The sequence below is a fragment of the Opisthocomus hoazin genome, chromosome 8 (genome assembly GCF_030867145.1).
Source record: "Opisthocomus hoazin isolate bOpiHoa1 chromosome 8, bOpiHoa1.hap1, whole genome shotgun sequence".
NCBI lineage: Eukaryota > Metazoa > Chordata > Aves > Opisthocomiformes > Opisthocomidae > Opisthocomus > Opisthocomus hoazin.
Window position 1 is genome coordinate 44,652,175 of NC_134421.1, and position 17,500 is coordinate 44,669,674.

Sequence of the window (17,500 nt, forward strand, 5' to 3'; positions counted from 1 at the left end):
GACCCAGATAGCACAGTAACACTATTCCAGTAAGAAATAAAGTGCAGTCTGGTGTATCACTGAAGGCTGTGAAATGTACCAATTTATGTTACCTAATTACAATTAGAGAAATCTCTTTGCTTAATACATTTTTCTAATTTAAAACTCAAGCAGTTTTCAATGTGCCTTGTTCTTTATCTGTGGGAAAGAAGATATATATCAGGTATGGTACACACATATGGATCCTCATGTAAAATTCTGTTGAAGGCAATATTATCTACAGAGATATATTTTTTAATAACTATCATGACTGGCATTTTTCAGGCTTTTTTCTGTCATCCTGAAAACCAGGTGAATTAGGTTCTCTACTTCGGCTTACACAGTTGAAGGTTCCTGATGAAAAATATGGGAAAAACAAATTTGGAGAGAAACCGCAAAGCAGGTGTGTCTCCAAATTTAAAAGCAAATACACAGTCAAGAGATTCAGAGCAGATACTACCAAGGCTGGCAGAAAAATGCCTGGTGAAGGGGATTCTGTATTTTGGGCTGAGGAATAGATGGCTCCTGCAGCAGCACAAGTCTTACTGCACATCTTAGTGGCTAGAGTCTTTAGCGTGGAGCATGGATAAACCAGTGCCACTTACTGAGTTAAGTTGATATGTACTATGGTTATATCAGAATTATTACTTGTTTGTACATAAAACAGGGAAGATAGAGGGGATGTAAGGGTAAGAGGAGAAGTGCAGTAGCAAGTGTGCAGCACCTTCACCATTTGCTGTGCAGTAGCAGTAAGCATGTAAGTGTTAGGAAAATTCTTGCAGGGTTTAAAGGTCAAAGGTAATGGTTCAATAGGGAAGGTGTCTGTCTTCATCTCTGGCTTCTCATTTCTGTGTGATGTGGTAGTTGAGCAGCATCACTGAGGCAAAATTGTTACAAGAAGGCAAGTTCAGATCTCACATAAATGGAGGAGATGCGTGTTGACTTCAGGGCGAATTGCACACTGACTCCAGTGTCATGCGTCCCAAAACTGTAAAAACTTGTTTGTCCTGCCCTTAGGACCGGGTACACTTAGAAAAAAACATTATTGCATAGGGATGTGGTGTTTCCAATACTAAAAAACTTCTTGACATCACAAAGTATAACAACCAACATTAACTATCTGAAAGTTAGGTGTCTACTCAAAGTGAGTGTACACTCAAAGGAGAGAGACAGGCACATTCAGAGAGATCAATGCCATGCAAAAATAGATGCCTAAACTAGATCAGATGAAGTTTCCTTGGGATTTCCTTATTCTGTTGACTTTGGAAGGAGTCCAGTGATAGCTGAGATGAAATTCCTCCCCACAAGTATCTGATTCTGAGTGGAAGTCTGGGATGTCTTTTCCCCATGTATTTTAGGGCAAGACCTTCAGAATTTTTATTCTTAAAATTCATTTGTTGTTTGCAGATTATCAGACTTTAGTAATGGCTGGTACTTTTACTTTCAGACTCTTAATTAGTCAATGTTTTAAGAACGTAATTTATGCTGTGAGGAACTGTGTGGAAAGTGGTATTCTGTGTAGTATTAGCTGAAGTAATTTTTTCTAAAAGTAAACTTCAGCAGACTTGTATTTTTTTTCTCTAAGTGTTACATTTATACACAGTCTTTCGGGATAGATTCAAGTAACAGAAACTTTAGAAAAGTTTTTCCTCTTAAGATTTGTTCATGATTTATTTTATTAACAATAATATTATTTTTGCTGATTTACAGAAGACTGGAATGTCCTACAAACATCTCACAAAGCCATATTTATATGCCAGCTAGCTATTACCTACAGAAAAGGCATTTGATTTTTTCTAGACAAGCGAGCGGCTGCTTTTTCATGGGTGGAAAACTTGGCCTGCTGACAGCTGTTTGACCGTGTCCTGGTTAGCACGAGCAGGGGTCTCACGCAGTGTGATGGCTGCAGCGGCTCGGCGCATTCCTCGGGCTCTGCCATGGGACTTTTCTCTCTTACATATACAACTACACGTACCTGCTGTGCCTTGCCCACTCACACATATATTCCTGAGAGCTTCCGTGTAGGTGGGTGTTTACGTACATATGTACACACTTCATCTCAGTGTATGAGGGACGGACAATAAAGCTGTGCCCAAAAGAGCACCTACACAAAAATGCATTCTTAAATTTTAGTGGACAAACTAATAATCTTATAGCAAGGTTTCTCATCTTTCAGTTTTCATTTAGGAGAGACTGAGCACACGTTTCTCTCTGCAGAGACTGAGTGACTGAGGTGGCGGCCCTTGCTCCGTACTCCGATGTGTCCATGGCATTTTTTTTCCTGTATAAATCAGACTTCTGTAAAAGACCAGCCGAACAAGAAAGGTTTTCTTATGCTGAAGTGATGTTTTACACAAATATTTTTCTAGGCTAAGTGTCTTTATTGTGTACAACATTTACTCCTTTAAGATACTTATTTTGCTGTCTGTTTTAATCATATCTTTTGAAACAGTCTCAATAGATTTTTCCATTCGTAACATTATGACACCTGATAAGATGATTGATTATGAAGTGTTGAGGGCCCTACCATGTGAACATTTGTTTTTATATACACATTTGTACTAGCCAATGCTTAAATTTCTTGCAGGAATACATAAGAGATGCGAAACTTAAAGCTTGAGTCTGATCAAATCTGATGCCTCTGGAAATAGGGTGCCACAGTACTGTGGTCTTAAAATAACAGATTCCGACTGAAGGTGAAACTTTGCAGTGATAAATATTATGTAAAAAATTATGGTCCATTTTTGGTACAAAATCAAAAAGGCATACAGCTGTGGTGCAGGCGAACTAAAATGACTTTGACGATGATATCTTTCTTTCCCTGTGCAGGTGCCTGTGTCAGTGGCCATGATGACTCCCCAGGTGATCACCCCTCAGCAAATGCAGCAGATTCTCCAGCAGCAAGTGTTGTCTCCACAGCAGCTTCAAGCACTTCTCCAGCAGCAGCAAGCAGTTATGTTGCAGCAGGTAATGTGGGTTACCTGCTTTGGACTGTTAGCACAGGGCATTCTCATAAGTGTCGCCAGATTTTATGGGTCTTATTTTGTAATGTTTCATTGCTCATTACACCAAAAGAATGCAAATAAATGTGAAACTTCTCAGTCTTTAAATTTCTTGGTTTAATTGTAGAAGTGTGAAATTGCGATTGTGAAACATTAAATATTATATTAAAAACAGCAGCAGCAGCAGCGGCAGATGCATTACAAATACCGAACAAATTGATATTTAAATTTTCAAGTGCTTAGGCACATTTTAATTGTAGACTTGCCAAAGGAAGTGCAAATAGAGTTGTAGATAATTGTTGCTTTAAAATTCATAACACTGCAGTGCTCCCTTTAGTCACATAAATGGTATGCGGTTATGAAATTTGAACATAACAGCTCGTTCCATCAGGGGAAAAAGTTTTTTTTATTTTGTTTGTTTTTACCTCCAAAAAATTTGTCCCAGATAAGGCTAAGAAGAAGGAGGAGGTTGCTCTTTCCTTAGTACAAAATCTGTCAGCTAAGTGAAGAATCCACAAACTTGTTACTCATACAATAAAAATAGTGTCAGTGATCAGTACCTCAGAGTAACAGAGTGGATTTTTGGCTGGGTGCTTAATTGTCATACTAAAAATGATGTGTCTCTTTGTCATAGTCATAGCTCAATCTCTGTATGTTTAAACACTTTAATATCCAGTACCGTGATCATTACAGGCAATTCACCTTCAGTTGTGAATCCAGCATCCTGCTAAACAGATTGACAGATTAATTACTTTTTTCCCCTAAGAAAAAGGCAGTTTAGTTTGGCCTTAGTGACTTGTAGGTTTCTTGCAAGTGGATGAGTACAGCTTCTGATTTGTTATATAGGACATTTGAGGAACTTAGGTATAGTTATTTGAGGAGTTAATTTGGCTCTTGCATTCCCTTTAGAATACAGATTTTCTATGCCCTTTTGTTTAGGATATTTTGGAATCTGCATTGGAAAATTTCAGAACCGCCTTGGAAAAAAATGTATGTAGATCTGCCTCTTCAAATCACATTTTTTGTTATGAGGTGATTCTTAATGGCTACGCTACCGTGTGCCAATCTAGAAGAGTTTAGGAGATTTATAATACTTGAAACTTTTGCCTTTATTTATTAAAGTCAAAATGGTTTATTCAGCAACAACTACAAGAGTTTTACAAGAAACAGCAAGAGCAGTTACATCTTCAGCTTTTGCAGCAGCAGCAACAGCAGCAGCAACAGCAACAGCAGCAGCAGCAACAACAGCAACAGCAGCAGCAGCAGCAACAGCAGCAGCAGCAGCAGCAGCAACAGCAGCAGCAACAGCATCCAGGAAAGCAAGCAAAAGAGGTAGGAGCTAAGACCCTTGCTGATGCACACTAGTCTGAGCTGTCAAGGGCTTGGGAAAGACAAGACTAGTTTAGATTTTTTTCCTGTAGCACGGATGCAGCTATCAAAGATTTGTTCTTGTGTTTTTACCGGGCTTAATAGCAGTGCCAGTATAATTCTCCTGCTCCCCTTTCTGAGACACAGGATTTGAGCAGTCTAGTGCTGCTGTCGTCTAATGTTCGCTAATGAATCCGAGTGTGCAAAGAACAAGATGTGTGGTGGACACCGTACTGATTATCTTGTATTCACAGGCAATCGGCGCTGGGGAAGGAGCCTGACTTTTCTCAGTGGCACAGCGCAGAGAGCATGCAAATTTAGTCCGTGGCTGAAAAAGAGCGACTGAGCACAGATTTCAAAGTCGCAGGCCCCTGATTAATGAACTGCTACTGTAGGTTTGGAGTGGCGAGTAGAAAGTTACAGTTTGATGTGCTCATAAATCAACCTGACAAGCAGGTTTCTCAGGCCTAGCTTGCACTTGTCAGCAAACCGCATCAAATATAAACATAATACAAACAAAACGTGTTGAAGTAGTTAAATTGATCAGCAGGTATCCGAGACGTTGTCTTCAAGCTGCCCATTATGCAAACGTCGAGGAAGCAGTTGTGACCTCCTGAGGCTTTGTTTCTGTTTGGATTTGTGAATAGAATTTCAGACAGCCATCAACTACGGAATAGAAATTGCTCCCGTATTTCTCCGGAGGCTCTGGGCAATCCACATGACTTGCTCCATTATGCAGTCTGTTTTCCAGTGAGCGCATCAGAAGTTTCTCTTTTCCCCAAACTAGAAAGGAAAGGTCTTCCACAGCAGCTTGTCTTTCTCTGAAGTGTGACTGCCTTCTCATACCCTCCTGAGTCTTTGCAGACTCCAGTTTGTCTTGAAATGCCTCACAAAATTGGAACTTATACTTTTGCTCCATAATAGGGCACTTCGTTGCCTCACATGCAGTGCTCCTTTTAATATATTCCAACAGGAAAAGAGAGAGAGCTAACAGGCCAGTGAAATGAAGGCTACATCCCAGTTTACTAATAGATCACTGGAGACCATGTTCATGGGCCACTGCGGACCAGACTTAGTCAATTGGAAAAACAAGAGTGCCTTTGGATCACAGACTGCTGTAAAGAGTCACACTTTTAGCATAGATAAATTTGTTATCATCTGCCATGAGCTGGGCTTTTTTTTTTTTTGTTCGAGACAGCTGTTGTATACTTTCTCTTGACCCTTTTCTTTAGTCTGTCATTAAGTGTATCTTGCCATTTTCCCTAACACCTAATAGCTTGAATGAATATAATAGAAAATTTCAAACACTTTCACTGCCTGAGTATTCTACAAATAGCATTATTATTTAATATCTGAGATTAAAGAGAAGGAAGTTGATTTTACGTTTTTGGCTTTCTAGCCTTTGCTGCGCACTTTACTCTTTGCTGCATTTGCCTTTCTCCCCCCCCTTCTCTTTGTAGCAGCAGCAGCAGCAGCAGTTGGCAGCCCAGCAGCTTGTCTTCCAGCAGCAGCTCCTCCAGATGCAACAACTTCAGCAGCAGCAACATCTGCTGAACCTTCAGCGTCAGGGACTCATTTCCATCCCACCTGGCCAGTCTGCTCTTCCTGTCCAGTCTCTGCCACAAGGTATTCGAGTAATATATGATTGGAGTAATTTCTAATACAGAATTTTTTTAACCGTTCCATTTGCATCCAAGCTTCAGCAGTTTTCCATTATGACACTTAAACATACTATATTATTATAACTTTGTTACTCATATTACCAGATTTTCTTGAGGCTGATAAATTTTAAGGCATACTTTCATGGAAGAAAACAGCTTTTGAGTGTTTTTTCTTGGATACAAGGTGCATATTTATTAGACTTATGTGCTGAAAACAATTTGTGATAGCAACACAATTCGAAAACCATTGCTTTTCTCTGAGGAATTACTGAAATCTGATTTAGTGGAAATGTTATAATTTCATTTAATATAAGTGAACAGATATAAAATATACTCAACAGTGATATTAAAGTCAACCCAAAACTCACTTTTTTTTAATCTCCTTGTAAGAAAAGAAAGTGTTTGTAATTGAAAAGCACTTTGAATCTTCAATTTATGATGTAAATTTAGGGACAAACCTTAGGATTAATTTTCTTTGCTATTCCTTTGTATTAAATATGTTAAATATGACAACAAGTTCTGAAGGTGGTGATTCCAATAGTAATGAATTATGACTGACAAATAAAAGTAAAGATTTTCTGGGAAAAAAAATTCCCTTTGTCGCTTTGATAAAGATTTCTCAGTGCTGAAAATGAGCTCAAACTACTACTTGACACAAATACATTCATGGTTGAAAGAAAATAGGGCACGCACTTTTGAAAAGTAAATTGACTTGGAGATAAATGCTGCTTATGTTTTAAGATAAGGCTGAAGACTTCCCATCTTAAGGACTTTGTCTATAACCTGTGAGGTATATGTTTCTGTTTGTGTTACCATAGAGAGGTGAGCCAAATGTCTGTCATAAAAATTACACAATACTCTGATCTCTGACGCTCCAGTCCTACAGTGCGCGTTGTTTAGACTGTGCTCATGACAGGTAACATTACTTTTAATTGATCTTTGTGTGTGTATCTGGCTCCTCCACCAGATAACTATTACGAAATCGAAGCTTCAGAAATTAGATGAGCAAAAGCAGAGTACACAGTATAGAGACAACAGTGTAGACAAAAAAAAAAAAGACAGAAGAAAGGTGTGAGAAAGACTTACCCGCTAAAAACCTCAGTCCTTGGAAAGCAGAGATTCCAAATAAATGTGTAAATTCCATACAGTGTGTTGTGTGGTAGAGCTCTCACACAAGCATATGTAAAGTCATAAAAATTACAACAATAAAAAAGAGTCCTGAATAAGCTATCACACTAAATATTATTATTGGAGAATAGCAGTGGGAAGGCAGGCTGATTCATGAATGTGGACATGTGAGACTGGTAGGGCTGGTTTCTTTTTGTACAAAGTCACATTGGACCAGAATGCAAAAAAACAATTGAAACACAACCTCCCTCCGAATAGCTTTACCTTCTGCAACCTCCTCTTGTGCCATCTGTTGCAAGAGGAATTCCTCAGGTTCTCCCTCACATTAAGCAATCCCCGTAGATTTCTCTCAGCACTCCTACCCAAATGCATTGATATTCATTAGTTTAATGCAACACTCATTCATACACTTCTAGAAGAAAAACGTAGAAAAAATAATACCTTTTTTATACATTTTTGCAACAAAAAAGATTTTTTTTTACAGTTAAAATATATATGGATTGTTCTTTTTGAAGTAAATTAATCTCTTTTGCTCCTGCCATGCTATTTTTTAATCGTAACTAATTCCTGTCAAGTATTTAATTCTTCCATTTTTCTCTCATAGTTCTAGTATCTACTGTGTATGTAGAGTTCCTTGAGATATACAAGTTAATTTATAGGACCTTGATTTTTTGTAGCCCTGATGTAGATGTGCAAACTTAAAAAACATAAGATAACTTCCCCTGGAAAGCCTCTATGCAGCTCCAGAAAGGCTGCTCACCCTGTGCCAGTCAAGGTGAAGTTAGAATGATGAAGTGAAGAAGGAAAGTCTTTCCAGAAAGATGCTAAAACAAAGAGAGGACCAAAAGCAGAGCTGTGACTGGCTTGCAGTTCTTTCTGTGGGCTTCTCTTACAGCACATTGTGTCTTTCATAAGAAGGTACAGCACCCAATCCAGTTCATAATAATGTAATGAAGATTAATAGGCTTCAGATCTGTTGAGACTTTCACATAATTCTTAAATTTACACATCCAAATACATCCACATAAATCTGATATTTACCAATCCAAGTAGTACTTCCTAGATTTAACATAGATGTCCCTGCATTGGGGTTTGCATAAACGTAAGAGCATCAAACTTCCTTTGTTTTTCTTATAAAATTTAGCAAATTTTGTGACAGACATTTTCCGTGGCAGTCTTAAATCAAACCTTCAGAATTTATTTAAGGTAATATGCACTGGATGCAGTAAGAGGATGTTTTTATCCTTGCACTATGCCACAAGATGTATAATATGCTTATACAGAAGGGTTTACATATGTATAACACAAATATTTTTGTATGAATCTGTTTCAACTGCTGAGTTACATGGATGGCTAGAATGAGAGAAACACAGGGGGATTCATGTTCGTAAGTTATTGATCATAAAGAGTCCTGTAAACCACAAATTATTAGTGACAGAAAGAGCATGGGTTTTGCATTTGTTAGGATGAAAAGGTGGAACTTCCAAGTACAGCTGTGATGTTTGCATGTGTGAACAGTATTTGTTCTACGTATAGCTTCTGCCTTTAAAGGACAGGAGTGTTTACCATGTTTTCTTATGGTCAATATAGCAAATAAGATACAAGTGGTGTTCTAGCATTTATTTTGTGACAAGATCTTCACTGTGCCGTATCCAAAGCCAGTGGCTCGCTGTGAGTTACTTCCATGTAATACTGCATTGATGCTAGCTAAATGCAAAGGGCTCTAAATGACAAGAAAAAAACCCCACAAACCCAGAGCCCTGTTTTGATCAGGCCATGCAGGAAAATGAAAAACAAAATCATGGATGGGTTCCAGAAGTGGTAGCTTTATTAAATATTTATTAAAACATAAAAATAAATAGTGGTGAAAAAATTTCTGAAACTAACCTCAAAATCCCAAAATTCTTAATGTTAATAAACTGCATAGAAAATCAGTATTTGCCCTTCTTCTTGTAGTCCCTAATTTGTATCCCACTCTGTAACCTTTTCCTGATCCTTTCTCCTTATTTTGAGGGTTGTCACAACCTACGAAACTATGAAACTTACCCTACTTTTACATCCAGACTAAAATATCTGTCAGCCATTTTACAGGTCTCTTGTAAAATGGGAGTTGGGCTTTTTTAGAGACAGAAACTACAAAATTGCCATCATTTACAATTAATTACAAATCCGCTTATTAACTTTATACTTTTAAGTGCCTGCCCTTAATCCTTTTATCCTAAAAGGCAGCCTTTCAGAGTGCTCTGAAGAAGTGATAAAATTAACCAGCCTGAGCCCAGAGAGAAATTTCTTTCTGATTTTAGAATAATCTAGGTGAGCTGGGCAGCCTGGAGCCAGAGCTGCATCCAGAGCATCGCACAGAGGAAGGTGCCCAGAGGGGCAGGAGACCCCTGCCCATGGGAAGGGTCGTTCCTTCAGCCGCTCCCAGCCTTCATCCCTTCCCCCAGCTTCTGGGGCAGCTCTTACTCGGCTCCCCCAGCCCCCCAGATTTGATGATCTCTGATGAAAATTCTCTCACTGCAAGTCATGACGATATGTTTGCCCTCTGATTATTCAAACAGATGGGTTTATTCTTGGGTTTTGTTTTTTTCAATACAAAATTAGTTTATTTCGTTCAACAGCAGGAGGAAGGGAAGACTTTGAAGTAAATAATGTACTGTGTATATCATGCCACCTAAATGAATACATTACTTTTCTTTTTGATTTGTGATTACATTTGTGGGTAACTATTATTTACCACGCTAAAATGGGTTATTTGCAGTGTTGCTGGAACATACCTCATGAGCACGGTGGTAATTACTTACCTTCATTAAACAATTACAACTAGTATTATCATCGCTTCCGTTGCCCGTCTCTCTAATGCAGTAAATTACAGCATGGCTTCTTTGCTTGCTTCCTTAAAACCTAGCTTTTTGCTGTAGAAATATGATATAAACTCCAGTTTTAAGACTTATATTCCAATCAACTCTTTTTCCCTTTGTCATTAACTGAATTTGCCAATGGGTGTTGGTATCTAAGGTAGAGAAGCAAGACAGAAAATAGTACTCTGAAAATTACCTGCTTTCATAATTTAAAAAAAACCTGAATACCTTCCAACCAATTTATTTCCACACTACCTCCAGAAATTATTATTTCTGTAAATCACTACTAGTCTATTTTTTAATAGCGTTGTATACTTCATGGTCAGAGAGCTATTGAGAAGTATTAAGGAACTTACTATGCTTTTTCATCATTTTTTGTTGAATCCTTTTTAGTAGTCTGAGTTCCTATGTCTTCAAAGTTAAACATTATCTAATAAACAAATTTGCCAAACAGTGAAAAACAGTCTTTACATCTTTCTTATATATATATATATATATATCAAACAAAACTATCCTCAATGAAAAGTTTGAATGAATAGATAGATGTTAATACTTTTCTGAAGGACAATAAATTTGAGCTCTTTCATAAAATAAAAAGAGCAAAATTTTAGTTCAGACAAGATCAGCATTCTGAATGTTTTACATTCCAGCACATCTAGGTACTGTGAGCCTGTCTTACCCAATTTCACTTGTTAAAACGAGATACAGAAGACAGAACTAGATTTTAAGATACCTCTGGCCCAAACCATGTCAGGCTGAAAAAACTGGCCATGAAACCAGATCTTTCACAAGAAGCTCTCTGGGCTTCTCATTCTTTTCTACATTTAATTTAGCATTCTTCAAAAGAGGCATGTCAAACTTCCAAAGACCTGCAGCAGCAGAAGGTGTATCTATTACTGATTAACTCTTCATCTTTCAAAATCTGAACTTCCTACCTTAGCTGCATGTTCGGTGGCAAGTTAGGAGAATTCTCATGGCTCTTCTCTTGCCTATGTTTTAGGAGACTTAACTTCAGGCAGAAGCGTATTGTAATGGAAGTTTCCATGTCTTTGTGCAAAGTGCTCAACTCGAGCCAGACAGTCCTAACACAGATGTATAAATACATTCTAGAAGACATGGCTATTTGTGACCGACGATGAATCCTGGAAGATACAAGTTTCCAGGCTACAAGTGGAGTAGAGAGCAAACTTAAGCGCTATCTGTAAAGATCTGGTGGCTAGACTCCAGAATAGTGCTGTGCATATAGCAGAGAAGTTTGAGAAGCTCTTCAAATTTTGTATGGCTGCCCGTCACCCCAGGAGACCAGTGAGACAGAGTCTCCTTTCTCCTGGCCAAACCCTCCGATTTGTTTTCCATAGTAGGGCTGGACAAAAAATAGTGGAGGAATTTGATGGTCTGTGCTACATGTAATTTCGTCTGCGTGGAGGGAGTTGTAAATGGGCCAGTTTTGTTGGCTTTCTATTTGTCTGGTGGCACTGAATGGTACCAGAGAGATGATGCGGTCACTGGTATCTAGCTCTGCGCTGTAGTGCTTTTGTTCTTCCGGACAGTCACTTTGGTTTTGCCTCTTAAGACACATTTTTAAACAGAACAATTTTTGTAAATATTAAATAGAACTAATGAATATGTGAGTGTCATTAATTAAAGTCAGATGCATTCTGCTCAAATGTTAAACCTGTTATGATCTCATTGATTTCTTTTTTGTCTTCTGCTTTTTCTCCCTTCAGTCTTCTTCCCCCACTCTTTGCTCTTGTTAAGTGTTTAAAGAGAATATCAGTGTTTGTGTCCTTAATGTGTTCTTCTATTTTCTGTTACATGTTTGATTAAGAGGAATTGTAAAGCCTGAGTTAACTGTGGCTGCATGGAGTTATGTTTCCATATCAAGAAATTGATTAAGCAGACAACAAAAATCTTGTCCGGAAGTATACTTATTTCTGGGTGGTTTTCTTCTCTTCAAGAAGTAGCTGCAAGTTCTTTGTAACTTTCACTCTTTGATCCTCAGCAATGTTTTCAGAAGGAGTATAATATTATTACAATTGGTGATTTCTAATTGGCTGTTTATAACACAAGAGAAGACAGTTAGATTACCTGGATTCTGACAGAAGAAAAATGAATTTATGTTTTACTACACGTTGATTGTGCTGGAAAAACAGCATCAGCTTTATTGTTGGCATTAATCCATTAATAACACTGAGCTCATTATATGAAACTCTTTATTTTGTTATATTAGTGGGGCTCTCTTTCATTTTATAGCTGGCTTAAGTCCTGCTGAGATTCAGCAGTTATGGAAAGAAGTGACTGGAGTTCACAGTATGGAAGACAATGGCATTAAACACGGAGGGCTAGACCTCACTACTAACAATTCCTCCTCTACTACCTCCTCCACCACTTCCAAAGCATCACCACCAATAACTCATCATTCCATAGTGAATGGACAGTCTTCAGTTCTAAATGCAAGGCGAGACAGGTAATTCTGATGAGATTTCAACTGTGCTTATCGTTTGACGTAAACCTGTTGTTTGACATCAAAAGTCGCATTATTTCCAATCACAAAATGATACTTAATACGGGTTACTTAAGAGATCAAGGAGACCCGAATTTTCAAAATTGTTTATCAGTAGGGCATCATTTTAAATAACGGTGTCTAATGTTGCAGACACAACAACAATTACCTGCCTGTGGTTTTATAACATGGGAACTTATGGTAGTTTCGGTCAAAATTAGAAATCCCAGAATAGAGTGTGCTGCTTTAGAGGTGTAAATGCAGATTTGTGGGCACTTTTGTAGGCACATAGTTTCGTTCCTGTTTGAGTTAACACATCTGGCAGTCAGGCCCTTACTGTTGAATCATACTGCTGGTTTCATAGAAAATGTACATACATCTAGTTGTCAAGGCTGTAATTCAGTGCAAAGATTGCATGTAAAAAGTGCTTTAAAAATTAGTACATTAAAGCAGTTCCATATTGTTTGTCTCTTATGAAGAAAACCACTGAATTTTCCTTCTTATATGCATGGCAGTAACTCAGTTGACACATTTCGTACAAATTTTCAGTGGTGTTAGTGTAATACAGTGGAATTCAACCATATGGATAAAGTTAAAATTATTTTTCAGGCATATTGACAGATATTCTCTACTTATTTTCAAGCAAGGGATTAAATGCATACAAGAGTGTATATATATATATACACGCATAGCAACTGTAGCACTTATTAGTAAATATATTAGTATAGTGAGATGTAGATGATCTGAATAGAAGATGAAATTTAATTTGTATCTACATAACCTATATTGTAAATAATCACATTTTCAAATAAATATTCCATTTAATTATTTTAGTATTTATAATAGGAGACTATACTTTAAGTGTCTCTGGTCCTTATGTGACTGTGAGAACATTCTTCTGTTGTTATTTTGTATTATTTACAAACTGGTACTTCTCTGAGTACTTTTATAGTAGTGCTTTTAGTTGGTATTACTTTTGTTGTTAAATCCCAGAGAATGGTTCTTTGCTTCAGAATGTGGAGCTGACGCCCAGCTCGATGGGGCAATCCCCTGAATTTCTGTGATAACTGCATGTGGATGAAACTATTGTGGAGGTTCCAGAAAAAGACACAGAATAGAGCTCGTGTTTTTTATGAAAAAAAAAATACACAAAAAAATATGGAATAGAGCTGGGGTATTTTATGAAGCCAAGTAGCTAATGGGAGCAATGCTTGTGAACAAAAATATTTATTAATGGAAGCAACTTTATTTTTAAGCAGAACACATTTAAGCAGAAAATCCAATTATTTTGTAGTAACATTCACAATATTAATAAATTCTGACTGTCTGTCCTCAATATTTCTTCTCAGAATTGATCACTTCTAAGTAAATTTTTTATTTATAGGTAAATGTTACACCAATGTCATATGGCAGAATTAGCATATGGTATTATACAGTCATCCTATTTTTTCATCCTTTATTAACAGTCATCTTTGGCTCTATTTCTTCTCTAATTGGAACATCATCTAGCCTTGGCAGTTGAACTATTCAATAGAACGATTAAATTTTTCTGACTGCTCTGAGCTAAATTGACCTGTTTTGACCTGTTTGTCACTGATCGTAACCTGACAGGCGCTAGCAGCCTCCAACGATTATGGCTTTTGAAATAAATCTGATGCCTTATTCTTTTGCTACAGCTCGTCACATGAGGAGACTGGGGCCTCTCATACTCTCTATGGTCATGGAGTTTGCAAATGGCCTGGCTGTGAAAGCGTTTGTGAAGATTTTGGACAATTTTTAAAGTAGGTGGATTTTTATTCCTTGGTACAGGGTTGTTTAAGGCGAGGGGAAAAAGAAAGACGGCAAACAAAGTTTTACTGTAAATCATGGCAGAGATTTTTTTTGTGTATTCCAAGCAACTGGATAATCGAGGTTATCTGCAGAGGGTCGAATTGTTATCCTTTCTTTCATGTTGAACACTTTTGCAGGCCTTTCAATAGCACAGTGTTTAATCCTCTTATTATCCTTTACTGAAATGGAGCCTCAGAAAATTTGAAGAGATGCTTTAGATTGCATATTGGATAGTAGGGGTATGAAAAAGTATGTTTGAAATTCTGGCAGTTTGTGTATAGTGGGAATTAATATGTATAGTATAAATAAAAAAGCACAAAGGACTAAGCACGACTATTTAACTCTCACTATTTCATTTTGCTCTTACTCTTATATGTGCACAAGATACACAGAAAATAAGCACTGTGAACAGGTGGGTTTGCACCTTTCAGGACTGAACAGTGATCTCAAGAGCTTTCACTTTTAGTATTTGGTTTTGCCAGCTGTTGTCTAAATCTGAGCATTTAGAAAAGAAGTGACCCAGCTTTTACTTTGCATCTGCAGCTTCAATCTACAATGGAATTCTGCATTTTTTCCCCCGTTTTTTTCTTTTTTTAGATAGTTATTAGTATTTCTGTGTTCATTTGAATTTTCAGCAAGGCCACTGATTTTCTACCTGTGTACATTATGGACCGGTCTTTGTCAGAAGAGCCGTAGTCATTTTGGCGTGCAATAGATCTTAATGGAAAGCTACAGATAGGCTTATATAGATGAGTAACTTCAGGGGCTGAGACTTTTATGTTGTCATGGTGCAGCTAACAGGGTGAATGAACTGTTTCATGCTTCATCAACAATTAAGTTAATTAGCTCATTTGAAATTGCACTGCTTTGTTGCCAGGACGTTGGCAGAAACATCAAAAAGATGTGTTTACAAATGGTAGACTACAGGGTATATAACCAAAGCACCTTAACAGCAGACCAGAAGTACTCAGTATCGTAATAACTTTTGTAGTAGAATTATAGCAATACTTTTCATAGTATTTGCAATGCTTTCTGCATTTTTCATGCTGTCTTTCAGTTTTAAATGAAGTAACTTATACTGACTTAAAAATCTTAGATAGCTATCACTCGCAATAAATTCTTATTTATAAGTGCTGAAGTGGAATGTCAAAATAATGGCTTGTTATTGGAGAAAACTGTATAGGATTTAAAATAATCTCATTTACATAAGTTTGTATTAAAAGGAAAATCAAATCTCCAAAATTCAACTTAGTGTTCTCAGTATTATTAAAACTAAGAATTTAAATTCATTGAACTCAAACATTCTCCTTTTCAAGAAAAAAACACATTTTCTAAATATGTCCATCCTTCTAGGCTATAGTGATGCTAATTCTGTGGGCAGACTTTGCACACCCGTTATATCAAGTCTCTTGTTATAATCCACAGTCACTAAAACCATTTTGGTTAAGGCGGTGTAGTGCTAGGTTTAGAGATGCTTTTGCTTTCCTGAACCAAATAACCCTGAAAATTTGAAAGCAACATAAAACATTTTGAGAATCCTGGTGCAGATTCAGTCAGGGTTTACAGCAGCTTCATGGCTTTTCTCCTGTGCACCAGCAAAAAATGTCTGAGAATATTTTATGATTCCTTCTTTTCGTTCAATTCTGTCTTCTGTGTCCTTAAAACAAATAGGAAGTCATGGTGCTGAATAGGCAAGGTTGTTTATGAAATAGAAATATTCCTTCATTTTACACTAGTGTTAAGATGAAAATCAATACATAACCTTGCATTAGATGGCGTAGTACCTTTTCATGTTCACACTAATGCAAAATCCCCATTACAATTAAAAAACATTCTCTTTCAATTAAATATCAACTTTTAGTCCAAAGATTGACCATTTTTCCATCCCATTAACTTTATAGAGGATGACAGGACTAATGGCTGTAGTTTTCAAGGCTTTACTCTTAAGTCTCATCTTTGTTACGATGTTTTAGATTCTCTGACTTGAAACAATATGATACCTGTGTTAAGAGAGTTAATGCAAGTATATTGTACCAAGATGAAATATTGATAAAGTACACTACCCCAGTCTAGTACTGTGTATTTCTATAATATGCTTATGACAACTTTGAAGAGTGCCTGGTTTATGAAGTGGACTCCAACATCTTGTGCTCAGAAAATGGTTTACCTAGCAGCTTGATTTAAAAAAGAAATACTGTGCAGAGCATCTGAGAAGGAGGATTAAGACAGAAAACACTGGCTTTGCTTCACTTTCCTAATAATGGAAAGGATTTAGGGTGAAGTGATGAATAACTTACAATAAATGACTTAAAGCCACAAAAGCTATTTTCACCTTCATTTTTGTTTATCCAGTATGAACTGTTTTTATTTTTTAAGATAATTTGAGGACACTTTGATTATCTGGATTTCTTTTGAGATAGTCTTAATAGCTAAAGAAGTTATACTTTTTGTGCTGTGGACTAGATTCATACTTGGAAACATGCACATTGGTTTCAAGAAAGTATAACTGATCTTCTCCATAATACATTTTTTTACATATAGAAAAACCTAATCCTGTATCTTTCCTTTGATATCCTTCAACTCTAGACACAAACATGCAGTTTATATTTTATGGAGCATTTTTCTATCTTGACAAAATGGTGTTAGATTACAGTTCCTCATGCATGTGATATCAGTTTTGACTATTCAGTAAAAAAACCCAGCTTTTGGCTTAAGAAGAAACTTCAGAATGTAAAGACAGATCTCAAAAAGTCGTGACATAACTAGAAAGAAGATGACAAGATTTAAACAAAATGCCAGGCACTGAAATGATTAGAAGAGTGACAAAAGTGCTTATGAAAAGTCAGAATTTTACTGGGAAACAGGTGTTGACAGAAGCTAACCGTGCCGCTGGTCTCTAAGTGAGGAACCCAGTCGATCACTAAAAGCATTTAGTAGTAGTTCTTTGTGATAGTTTTTTAAACGTCAGAGTGCAATAACATATGACAAAACTTCAGTCTATTTTGTCTGCAAAATTAATTATCATTCCATTAGTCCTAGGTCACTTTGAGTAGGAAGGATTTGACTTTTAGAGCTTAAACCGAAAGGTTTACAATAAAACATTCCAGCCAGCAGACAAGCGTTCTTTAA

At 37.0% G+C, this 17,500-nt stretch overlaps 1 protein-coding gene across 6 annotated transcripts in view; it reads left to right on the top strand.

Moving 5' to 3' along the window:
* FOXP2 (forkhead box P2) overlaps nt 1-17,500 on the top strand; it is a 442,003-nt gene that overhangs the window by 373,030 nt on the left and 51,473 nt on the right. For 3 of the 6 annotated variants that reach the window (XM_075429477.1, XM_075429478.1, XM_075429481.1), the window contains 6 exons: nt 2,848-2,985; nt 3,960-4,010; nt 4,161-4,352; nt 5,849-6,014; nt 12,292-12,505; nt 14,218-14,322. In XM_075429477.1, coding sequence (XP_075285592.1) covers nt 2,848-2,985; nt 3,960-4,010; nt 4,161-4,352; nt 5,849-6,014; nt 12,292-12,505; nt 14,218-14,322 — 866 coding nt within the window. The remainder of the gene's footprint in view (nt 1-2,847; nt 2,986-3,959; nt 4,011-4,160; nt 4,353-5,848; nt 6,015-12,291; nt 12,506-14,217; nt 14,323-17,500) is intronic. The other 3 variants (XM_075429479.1, XM_075429482.1, XM_075429480.1) reach the window with 2 other exon arrangements.